Source organism: Physeter macrocephalus, chromosome 14 (genome assembly GCF_002837175.3).
Source record: "Physeter macrocephalus isolate SW-GA chromosome 14, ASM283717v5, whole genome shotgun sequence".
Classification (NCBI taxonomy): domain Eukaryota; kingdom Metazoa; phylum Chordata; class Mammalia; order Artiodactyla; family Physeteridae; genus Physeter; species Physeter macrocephalus.
In genome coordinates, this window is record NC_041227.1 from 90,124,970 (window position 1) to 90,137,083 (window position 12,114).

Sequence of the window (12,114 nt, forward strand, 5' to 3'; positions counted from 1 at the left end):
TCCACTTGATTTTTATGATACCCGTGTTCTCGTTTTGCTCTATAGCCTTCCTATCTATGTGTGTATTCATTCCTAAGCAATACAGTTTTTCCTGTTTTTGAAACGTATGTATGATATATACGTATATATTATAAGTGAGACTTTACTATCTATCTTCCCCATTCACTTTTTGCCTGTGCTCTCCGCTCCCAGCCGCAAAAGCGTTTCTCCGTGGTTCTCGACGAACCCCCATGTCGCCAAATCTGGACACTTTACCGCTCTTCGCTGCTTTGCTGTACTTATTTGATGCTGCTCCCCCTGCCTCCTCTCTGAAACATCCTCCCCCCGGGTTCTCCTTCAGTCTCTCTGGCCGCCTTTTACTCAAGTTTCCCGCCTGGGCTGGGCTCCTCATCCTCCACCCACTGCTTGTAAGAAAGTGTCGCTCAAGACTGTCCACTCAGGTGTCCTCTACCCACTGTAGGCCCTTTCCTGGGGCACCTTCACCAGAGTCCCGGCTCCGATGCTGACAGTTCCCACATCCATACTGTCCTGGCCCGGACCACCCCCAGCTCCAGGCCTACGTGTCCAACTGCCCACTGGGCTCCTCCACTTGGATGTCCTTTGGAACAGAAGACTCCAAGTGCCCCCATTAACCCATCTTGAGTCTTCCCACATCCACTTTCTCCTATGTCCAATTTTTCTGAAGGGTACCGCATCTACCGTTATCCCGGGAAGAAACCTGGGAGTCACTCTAGATATTTCCCTTTATTCTATTCATCAAATATTTACTGAGTATCTACTAGGCACCCTGTCAGACACAGTGTACAGACATGAGGCGACGGTATAAAGTATGAAACAGACAGACATGGTCTCTGCCTTCGTGAAACATATATATTCTAGTAGTGGTGACAGACATTAAACAAACAAAAATATCAATTTAAGTATGTGCTACGAAGATAAAGAATAACAGGAGAACCCAAAGGGCTTCTGGGAAATCAAGGGAACCCTCTATGAACTGACATTAAGATCAGAAAAGAATCAGCAAGTGAAGACTGACTGGGGTTATGACTGGGGATATACCTCCCAGACAGAGGACACAAAACGTGGAATAGCTGTGGGCAGAGGAGAGCTTCTGATGCACAGATACTCTTGGGGTGAAGTATCATGTCTGCATGGGAGTGTAATACACATATATACCTGAATTACTGAAACAACAATTATCTGTGTTTAGAAGGGAGAGAAAGTCCTTACCTGCATGGCAATGGCTTCGTACAAAGAATGTGTTCTACAAAGCATTTCTGTTCTGTAGCTAGTTCCTGTAAACTGTCCTTATCTTCTTCATCTACAAAAGAACACAATATATAAGTTAAATAACAAGTCTCCAAATTAAAATGCTGACGATGATAGTTAAATGCGGTTAAGTTCTTGTCTCAGACCACTGCTTCTTAAAGGCTATGTCTCTCTGACATAGAAATCTCCTTGCCACAGGGGTCTAGATTTCTGCCTCAAGAAGGAGAGTGGATTTTCCTTGGTCAGAAATGCAGAAATGTTTCATTCGGGAGAACATCCCAGAAATCATCCCCTTCCATTCTCTTCCTCACCCACACCAATTTTACTTTTATAACAGCTTTTTGAAACGTAATTCACAATACCACACAACTCAGCCATTTAAACCGTCCCATTCAATGGGTTTTTAGTATATTAAAAGAATTGTACAACCCTCACCACAAAAAATTTAGAATATTTTCGTTACCCAAAAAGAAACCCCCATGATACCCATTGGCAATCGCTCCCTAGTTTCTGCCAACTGCCCCAGACCTGTGCAACCACCACTAGTCTGCTTTCTGTCTCTGTGGACTTGCCTATTCTGGATACTTTATATAAATGGAGTCACACAACACGTAGTTATCTGCGACTGGCTTCTTTCACTCAGCATGATGTTTTCAAGGTTCAATCATGTTGGAGCAGTTATCAGCACCTCCTCTTTCTGTTGTTGCATAATATTCCGTGGTGTGGCCATACCACATTTTATTTATCTAACCGTCAGTTGATGGACCCTTGGCTATGTGGCTATTATGAATAATGCTGCTATGAACATCCGTTTAGAAATTTTATCCAAGTATGAACATGTTTTCATTTCTCTTGGGTATATACTCTGGAGTAGAACTGCTGGGTCATGTGGTAACTCTGTTTAATCATTTGAGGAACTGCAAGACTGTTTTCCCAAAGTGGCTGCACCATTTTACATTTCCATAAGCAGTGCATGAGTGTCGCTATTTTTCCAACACTTGTAATTATCTTTTAAAATACTAGCCATTTAAAAAAAAAAATAATAATAAAATACTAGCCATTTTAGTGGGTGTGAAGTGGTATCTTGTGGTTTTGTGGTATCTCATTTCCATGACCGAACGTGTTTCCATGTGCTTATTAGCTGTTTGTATATGATGAATGGAACGGTGTCTATTAAAATCCTTTGTCTGTTTAAAACATTGGGTTATCCTTTTATTATTGAGTTCTAAGAATTCTTATATACTCTAGACACAAGTCCATTATCAGATATATGATTTGGAAATATTTACTCCCATCCTGTGGGTTGTCTTTAGTGTTTCCTTCTAAGCGTTCTATAGTTTTAGTTCTTATATTTTAGTCTGATCAATTTTGAGTTCATTTTTATGTATGGTGTGAGGTATAGTTCAATTTCTTTCTTTTGCATGTAGATGTACACTTGTCCCAGCACCATTTGTTGAAAAGACTATTCTTTCCTCCATTTAATTGTTCTGGCACCCTTTTTGAAACCAACTTACTATAAACGTAAAGGTATATTTCTGGACTCTCAATTCTGTTCATTGACCTGTATACGTATCCTTACGCCAATATCATGCTGTCCTGATTACCATAACTTCCTAAGTTTTGAAGCTGGGAAGTGTGGGTCCTCCAACTTCGTTCCTGTTTTTCAAGATTGTTTTCGCTATTCTAGATCATTTGCAATTCCATATGAATTTTAGGATCAACTTGTCAATTTTTGCAAGGAAGCCAGCTAGGATATTGATAGGAATTACACTGAATTTATATATCAGTCTGGGGAGTAGCGCCATCTAACAATAGTAAGTTTTCTGATTCATGCACATGGGATGTTTTTCATTTATTTAGGGTCTTATTTCTTTAAACGTTTTATAGTTGTTTTCTAAAAAATGACTTAATTAATTAATTAATTGGCCACCCCACGCAGCACGCAGGATCTTAGTTCCCCGACCAGGGATCGAACCCGTGCCCCCTGCAGTGGAAGCACGGAGTTCTAACCACTGGACTGCCATGCCAGGGAATTCCCTGTTTTGTAGTTTTCAGAGTGTGTTTTGCATTTCTTTTGTTAAATTCACTCCTAAGTATTTTATTCATTTTAATGCTATTGTAAGTGGAATAGTTTTCTTAATTTCTTTTTAGATTGCTCACTGCTAGTGCACCGAAGTAGACCTGATATGTGTTTACTGATCTTGTATCCTGCAACCTCTCTGAACTCATTTATTAGTTTAAATAGTTTTTCAATGGGCCCCTATGATTAACGGTGTAAAAGATCATGTCATTGGAGAATATAGTTTTACTTCTTCCTTTCTAATCTGGATACGTTTTATTTTATTTCCTTGGCTAATTTCCCTGTCTAGAACCCCCATTATAATGTTGAATAGAAGTGGCTAGAGCAGACATCCTTTTGTTCCTGATCTTAAGGGGAAAGTGTGGAAGGCAGAACTTGTATAACAATTAAATCAGACATTTAGCTGAAGACATTTCTGAGCAAAGGGTTGAAGATGTGGTCTGATTTCTTCTTGCTGATTACAGTATAATGTGAGGAAAATATAATTGAGGGAAGAACTGTTAAACAAAATGGAACAAGGACTTGATGATCTAGGAATTTCTCAGCCTATGTGGATGGCAAAAGATGCTAAAATTAAGAGAGTCACCTTCCGGAAACACGTTTTAGAGAAAAAGCCACTGGTGTGACTGCTCAGTCTTTTGCTAATACCTCAGAAGGATCAAAAGGTCAGAATATTCATTCACACAAAAGGCTCTTTGACGAGATTAAGAGTATGACTTAGATCCTTCAGGTCTCAGCAGAAGCCAAAAATAGAGGTGGGATTATATAGGGAAGATAGTGGATGAACCTCTACTATAGTGACTCCTCATGATATACACAGGAGACCCAAAAAGTTCTTGAGAATTTTATACCCACAGAAATACCACTAGCTTGAACTGAAAGGGTCAGAGGATGAGAGAAGGCTATTCCACCCTCAAAATTCTATAGGCAGAAAACAGGCTAATAAAACTACTCAAGTACAAACAAATACTATCTTTCCTGAAAAATGAAGGATTACTCAGAGGGCAGAGCTACAAGCCCAGAGGATTATCCCCAGGCCTTGAAACACAATGGAATTTAGATTTTTTAATTTCTTGGAACCTATGGTTCCTTTTTCCATTCCATTTTCTCCCCTTTTGAACTACAGTATCTATAAGTGATACCTATGCCTGCCCCACATTGTGTTCTGGGAGCAGACAACTGTTTTCTAGTTTCATAGGTCCACAGATAAGAGAGTAATTTTGCCCCAGGGTAGATTATACTTAGAGTCTAACTATAATTGATTTAAATGGTTTAGATGATGACATTGCAGTACTTTTGAGCTCAGGACTTTTAGATGAGATTATGAACTTTGTGTGGCTATAGGGACAATGTATTTTGTCAGATATGAATGTTTAGGGGCCCCAGGTGGAATGGAGTAGGCAAAACGATGGACTCCCCAAGATGTCTGTGTTTTAATCCCTAGAACCGGGAGAATATGCTAGACTACATGGTAAAGGGGAATAAAGATTGCAGATGGAATTAAGTTGTCTATCAGGGCTTCCCTGGTGGCTCAGTGGTTAAGAATTCGCCTGCCAATGCAAGGGACACAGGTTCAAGCCCTGGTCCAGGAAGATCCCACATGCTGCAGAGCAACTAAGCCCGTGCGCCACAACTGCTGAGCTGCGCTGAGAAGCCACCGCAATGAGAAGCTCGCGCACCACAACAAAGAGTAGCCCCCACTTGCCGCAACTAGAGAAAGCCTGCGCGCAGCAACAAGGACCCAATGCAGCCAAAAATAAATAAATTAATTAAATAAATTTAAAAAAAAAGTTGTCATCAGATGTCTTTGAAATAGGAAGATTACCCTGGATTATCTGGGTGGACCCAGTGTTATCACAAATTTCCTTAAAAGTGAAAGAGGAGAGGGGCTTCCCTGGTGGTCCAGTGGGTAAGACTCCATGGCTTCCAATGCAGGGGACCTGGGTTTGATCCCTGGTCGGGGAACTAGATCCCGCATGCATGCCGCAACCGAGAGTTCGCATGCTGCAACCAAGAAGTCCGCATGCTGCAACTAAAGATCCCGCATGCCACAAGGAAGATCCCACATGCCTGCAACTAAGACCCGGCATAGCCAAAATAAATAAATATTTAAAAAAAAAAAAGTGAAAGAGGAAAGCAGAAAAGAAAGTCAGGGTTATACAAGGTGAGAAAGATTCAACTTTGTCCCACCATTGCTGGATCTGAAGATGGAGGAAGGGGACTAGAAGCAAAGGAAGGCAGTAGAAGCTGGAAAAGGCTAGGAAATGGATTTTCCCTTAGAGCCTCCAAAAAGGAACACTGCTTTGTCTAGTGAGATCATTCTAGGACTTCAAACCTATAGAACTGTAAGATAATATAGATTTGTGTTGCTTAAAGACACTAAGTTTGTAGTAATTTACTACAGCTGCAATATTCTAGTACAGAAAGCACTTGGTCTTTTTCTGTTAAGTATAGTATTAGCTGTGGGTTTTTCATAGATAACCTTTTTTCAGTCTGAGGAAGTTCTTTTCTACTACTAGTTTATTTAGTGTTTTTAACATGAAAGGCTGTTGGATTTTCCTAAATGCTTTTTCCGTATCTGTTGAGATGATCATATAGTTTTTGTCCTTTATTCTATTTTTTTTTTGTTGGAGGGGGTGCGGGGAACGGCCCTGCCGTGCGGCTTGCAGGATCTCAGTTCCTGGCCCCGGGTTCCCCGGCAGTGAAAGCGCTGAGTCCTAACCACTGGACTGCCAGGGAACTCCCCTTTATTCTACTGATGTGGTATAATATTGATATATCAATTGATTTCTCAATGTTAAAGTAATCTCGCATCCCTCGGATAAATCCCACTTAGCAGTGGTGTATGACCCTTTTTGTATGTTGCTGGGTTTCGTCTGCTAGTATTCTGCTGAGGATCTTTTACATCTATGTTCATCAGAGATATTCGTCTCTAGTTTTCCTTTCTTGGATGTCCTTGTCTGCTTTTGGTATTGTGGTAATACTATCTTCACAGAGTGATCAGGGAAGTGTTTTCTACTTTTTCTAAGAGTTTATGAAGAATTGGTATTAATGCTTCAAATATGAAGCCATGTTGTCCCGAACTTTTCTTTTTGGGTAGTTTCTGATTACTGATTCAATCTCTTTACTTGTTATATATATGTCTATTCAAATTTTCTATTTCTTTTTGAGTCAGTTTTGGTAATTTGTGTCTTTCTAGGAATCTGTCCATTTCATCTGTGTTATCTAATTGGCATACAATTGTTCTTGACATTCCCTTACAATCTTTTATTCTTGGTATATCCTTATAATCTTGTATTTCTGTAAGGTCAGCAGGAATATCCCCACTTTCTTTTCTAATTAATTTGAGTCTTTTTTATTTCTTGGTCAGTTTACCTATAGGTTTGTCAATTTTGTTGATCTTTTCAAAGAACTACCTTTTGGTATCATTTATTTTCTCTATAATTTTTCTGTTCCAAACTACTTTTTTTTTTTTTTTTTTTGTGGTATGCGGGCCTCCCTCTGCTGCGGCCTCTCCCGTTGCGGAGCACAGGCTCCGGAGCGCAGGCCCAGCGGCCATGGCTCACGGGCCCAGCAGCTCCGCGGCATGTGGGATCCTCCCAGACCGGGGCGCGAACCCGGTTCCCCTGCATCGGCAGGCGGACGCGCAACCACCGCGCCACCAGGGAAGCCCCCCAAACTACTTTTTGATAGAATCTGTGAAACATACTGAAAAGCGCAAAAACTCACCCGATCCAAGAAATTTGTGAAGTTTATGAATCCAAGTTAGCCCAACACTATGTACACCAGCTTCATGAGTACAGTGATATCTTGAGGGACACTTGGGATCTGCAAATGGAATCATTAATGATATAAAGGAAGCCATTAGAAAACTGAGAGTTCACCTGAGCAGGCCGCAGACATATCTATTGATGGAAGTGATGCAAGGTCTACAGGACCTTCATACTGTGGCACTATGTCAGGGGTTTGGGAATTTAAAAATCTGACTCCGGTTTTCAAATACATGTTAAAAGTATAATTAACAAACACAATTCAAATATGTTATTTTCAAAATATTAATACAGAGTTCACCAAACATTAACACTTGCTGTCAGGTAACTCACTTATGCCTTTCTGTCCACCTCTGTGCATTTATTTACAGTTCTTCAAAATAAAATGGTGAGTAAGAAAGGCTGTAGTTCTGTAGGAAACCTATGCTTGCACGCATCTACTTACATGAAACTGTTGAAGCTATTGCACTCCTACAGCACAGGTACTAGAAAGACTTCAGCACAGCTGCTTAGTGAACAGTCCTGTCACAGATGGTAAGTCAGGTGTAAAATGTGAAGTTTTACTTGTCTTGATAATGTTGACTTACAGATAGCTGTTTAAGTTTTAGATAGAATTTTTGTATTTATATATATACCAAGAAATGTAAGCAGTTGTTACATAATTTTAGTGAAAATTTCTGTATTTCCATGGAGCCCTAGTTATCAGTAAGACTATCATGAAACTAAAAGATGAACTCTTGAATACTTAATTTATAAATATTTATCTTTGTGACTCACGATTTTTAAAACATTAAACAACCAAAACGAGATACAGAAATAATGTCTATACTAAAGCTGATTTAAGATGGCCAGTGTCATCCATAAGCCCCTAAACCAAATTTATCTTTTATCTAACAGCCTCACTTTCTTACTGCTGACTTTATAGTAAGTAAATGTTGTAAAGTGAATGTTATATTACTTTCATTTGTTTTATATGTTGGGGTTCTGCATAACACCTCAGAAAATAGCATTATGCTATAAAAAGTTAAAAAAAAAAAAAAAAAAACTCCTGGCAATCTCCATGGTAATCATCTCTCTGAACAATAAAGTACTAAACAGTTTCTTTTCATTTGCCCACAACTGAGACTTAATTTAAGGCTCAAATCATCTCATTAGGTCTCCCAGTGCTTGGTGAAGTCAACAGAAAAACCTTAATATTGGGATGTGACAGAAATCTGTCATGAAAAAGGCAACATTAGTAACTGAAGTAGGAAATTTGCTAGACACCCCTGACAAGTTATATGGTAGCCATTCACTTATGTCATTAAAAATCTGGGTATGTTTCAGGTATTGTAATATGCCTTAAGTACAAATATGAATCAGTCAAAAATTTATTAGTTTCACATATGAAAATGTTATCTCTTATTCAATGAATCAAGATTAAAAAGCCTACAATTAAGATTTCCCCAAAACATATGTATCTTTATAAGGAAACCAATTAGTTTATGTCACTTTACCTCACTAGGTCTCAATTTCCTCATATATAAAGCAAAGTTCTGAGACTTAATATTTAGACTCTATCTGTCCAAACACTGTTCAATTAGACATGCCCAATGAATCCTCTTTGCTGGTTTATGATATAAGGACTACTATGCCCTTAAATGTTTTGACTACACTTTAGTACAGAGTTGAAGCCATTATTACCAAACCCAGGCAAACTGGCTAATAGGACTGCAGGCAGATTCCGTCAGGCTGTTACAAGATGGAACTCCCTTTCTCTGGCCTGGAGACGAAAACTATGAAAGGTACACCCAATTATTCCAGACTGAGTAAGCTTTTGTTCCTCATTCTTCACAGGGAGGAAGACTAGATCCTAGAGGAGACTCTGAGAAACTGCTGAGGGGCAAACAGGATTATAGGATTTTTATGTCAGAAGGGACCTTACAGATCATCTGATGTTATCCCTATTATTTTATGTGAGAAGTTGAATAAATGTCCGATACTACAGAGCCTATTAATGTCAGAGCTATAACGAAAACCTAGGACACTCCAGACTTCTAGTTACAAACTCCTTCCACTGAGCCATGCTGAGTCTGGACAATACACAGAACACATTCTTTGATTGTCTCAGCAGTTTATCCAAGAGTTCCCGAGATGAACAGATATAAGTTGCCAGAAGGATCTGGTGCCAACCCAGGTAAATTAAAGCAAAAGGAAAAAAGATAAAAAGGAAACATTCAAATGGGTCTGGGTGTAACAATATATTCTAAAATGAAGAAAGAGATTTTAAAGAGATACCTTAATACCAGTATAATTTTATTTTTAAAGTTATTTTAGAAGTTTATTAAAGTTTGCATACATTTAAGAATTTGAATCATGAAATCTCCTTTTGACTGGACCAGGAAAAAGTCACTATTATAAATCTGAGTGGATCCAGACCGAAGACCACTATCCTAAAACTTGGGGAATTTGCTTAGTCTTTCTTGGACCTACAGTGCAATGTTGTAACTGAAAGGCCAAAAGAACCCAGTTAACGTTTTAAAGGCTGGAACTACAGAAAAAAATAAATTACACAGGAATAGCCTGTGATAATCTTAGTACAAATATAATGAAATAAAAGAACTAAATTGAGTGAAAACTTTACCTCTGTGAAGTTTGATTGGACAAGAAAAGTCAGAATCAAAGGGCTCGTCCTCTCCGGATGCCAGTTTCAGGGCAAGCTCCAACTCCACGCACTCAAACACATACAGAGAAGGAATGAGGTCTGCCCTGGAGTCCCAGGACTTTTCTGACTGAAAAAAAGCACTGTAATTTTAGTGTTTCATGTTGCTTTGAAAATGTACACAACTAAAAACAGAAGCAAAAAGCTGGATCAAATAGTGCTTTCAAACTCTTAATTCCACCCTCTATTCCAACAGTGCCTTGTTATTCTTAAAAGTGAAAAGAAGGCCTCTCTTATTTTAGGAAGTTGTAAATAAACAAGTTTAGAGAAGAGCCAATTCAGTAATTCAAAGGTTCTTTATACCTGTCACCAAAGGTGGCAATATAGAGTTCAGAAAGAAATATATAGGTCACTGGACCAAGTAACCTGGGCGCATTTTAACTTCCTTCAATTTAAGTTTTTAAAGTGGGCTTCAATTACTTTTAAGTGTTAAGTTTTCAAAATACACATAAGTGCCAAATAGAAACCATAAAATTCCTCATATATGAAACATTCATACTGGTCCAGGAACTATCCCTGGTGTTGGAGATACAAATAAGCCCACAGCAGCCCGACTTACTGTCTGGTCATCTTCTTCTTCCCCTTCCAGCACAACACAGTGATACAGCATTCCTGATTCAGTAGCAATCACCAAGATGTTGGGGACACATGGTAAGCAGAGTACAGCACAAGCATCATAACCATAGTTATCTTCAGCTGCAGGATGCATGGGCAATGGGCCTAACAGCTTTCCCACACTCCCAGGGCTAAAGAAAGAGTGAAAACATACTTGGGAAATGTTGATAGAAGACAACCATACTCATCACTTAAAACCTTTTTTGACTTTGTCTTTCCCCCAGCTATCATACAGTAATTAAAAAATATAGTATATACCCAGTGTCTCCACTTTTTCATTTTCCCAGTCAATTTCCACCTCTTTGGTACTTCTCAACCGGACATAATTTTGCCCCCAAGGGGACACTGGCATGTGTCTGACGACATTTTTGGTTGCCACCACTGGGAGGAGGGGGAGAGGTTACTGGTGTCTAGAGGCCAGAGATGCTGCTAAACACTGCTCCACAGGGCAGTCCCTACAACAAGAATTATTCAGCTCAAAATGTCAATAGCGCAGAGTCTGAAAGATCCTGCCTTAAATTTATTGTGGTTTATGCCTTCACCACTCCAGTGGAAGCTACTCTCTGGCAAAGGTCACCACTGAGATTCTAGTTGCTAAATGCAAAAAAGGCCCTTATCTCGACCTGGTGCAGCATTTATAACTGGTTAACAATGATTGCTTCGTAATACCCTTAACATCTGTACATTCTTTCTCCTAGTTTTCTCTTCCTACCTCTCTGAACACACCTTTCTAATACCCTTTCCTAATTTCTGTCTCTTAAATATTTGCGCTCTCCCAGATTCCATTGTAAACCCTCTTCTCTTTTCAAAATACACACTTATATAAGAGCATATTAGGACTTCCTTGGTGGCGCAGTGGTTAAGAATCCACTTGCCGATGCAGGGGACACGGGTTGGAGCCCTGGTCCGGGAAGATCCCACATGCCGCGGAGGAACTAAGCCCGTGCGCCACAACTACTGAGCCTGCGCTCTAGAGCCCGTGAGCCACAACTACTGAGGCCGCGTGCCACAACTACTGAAGCCCGCGCGCCTAGAGCCCATGCTCCGGAACAAGAGAAGCCACTGCAATGAGAAGCCCGCGCACCGCAACGAAGAGTAGCCCCCCCACTCGCCACAACTAGAGGAAGCCCGTGCACAGCAATGAAGACCCAACACAGCCAAAAATAAATAAATAAGTAAATAAATTTATTTTTTAAAAAAACGAGCATATTAACTATGCCTGGTTTTAACTACTACCTGTATTCTGATGACTCCCAAAACTTTTTTTCTGAAGTGCAGATTATCTTCAGACCCACTCTTTAATTGGATTAGACAAATACACTTACTGAGTGCTAGATAACAGCCCCAAGGAAGTAATGGTTTAGTTGGGGAAGCAGACATTTAACTAGAAGTACTATAACATCTGTAATAATGCAAGGATTTACAGGGTACAGAGCAACACTGAAAGGTACAAAGCAAGTGAGATATGTAAGAAAGGTATCAAAAGTAAATGAGATCAATGGGAACAGCATATTCTGGGAAGGGATGGTGAGCATTCCAAGCTAGGGAGCAGCATACATCCAGTCCTGGAGGAATGAAAGGCGAGGAATTAACAGGAAGGAAACTTAGCTGGGTATGATGGGAGGCGAAGTGCAAAGTCTAAGGCAACAGAACAGTAGCTGGGCAGATAACCAGGACTG

At 39.9% G+C, this 12,114-nt stretch overlaps 1 protein-coding gene across 4 annotated transcripts in view; it reads right to left on the reverse strand.

The window, feature by feature from the left end:
- NUP88 (nucleoporin 88) overlaps positions 1–12,114 on the reverse strand; it is a 30,363-nt gene that overhangs the window by 4,901 nt on the left and 13,348 nt on the right. For all 4 annotated transcript variants that reach the window (XM_007102816.4, XM_007102817.4, XM_055090281.1 and 1 more), the window contains 4 exons: positions 10,380–10,566; positions 9,743–9,890; positions 7,079–7,177; positions 1,231–1,321 (listed from right to left, as the gene is read on the reverse strand). In XM_007102816.4, the coding sequence (XP_007102878.1) occupies positions 1,231–1,321; positions 7,079–7,177; positions 9,743–9,890; positions 10,380–10,566 (525 nt within the window). The remainder of the gene's footprint in view (positions 1–1,230; positions 1,322–7,078; positions 7,178–9,742; positions 9,891–10,379; positions 10,567–12,114) is intronic.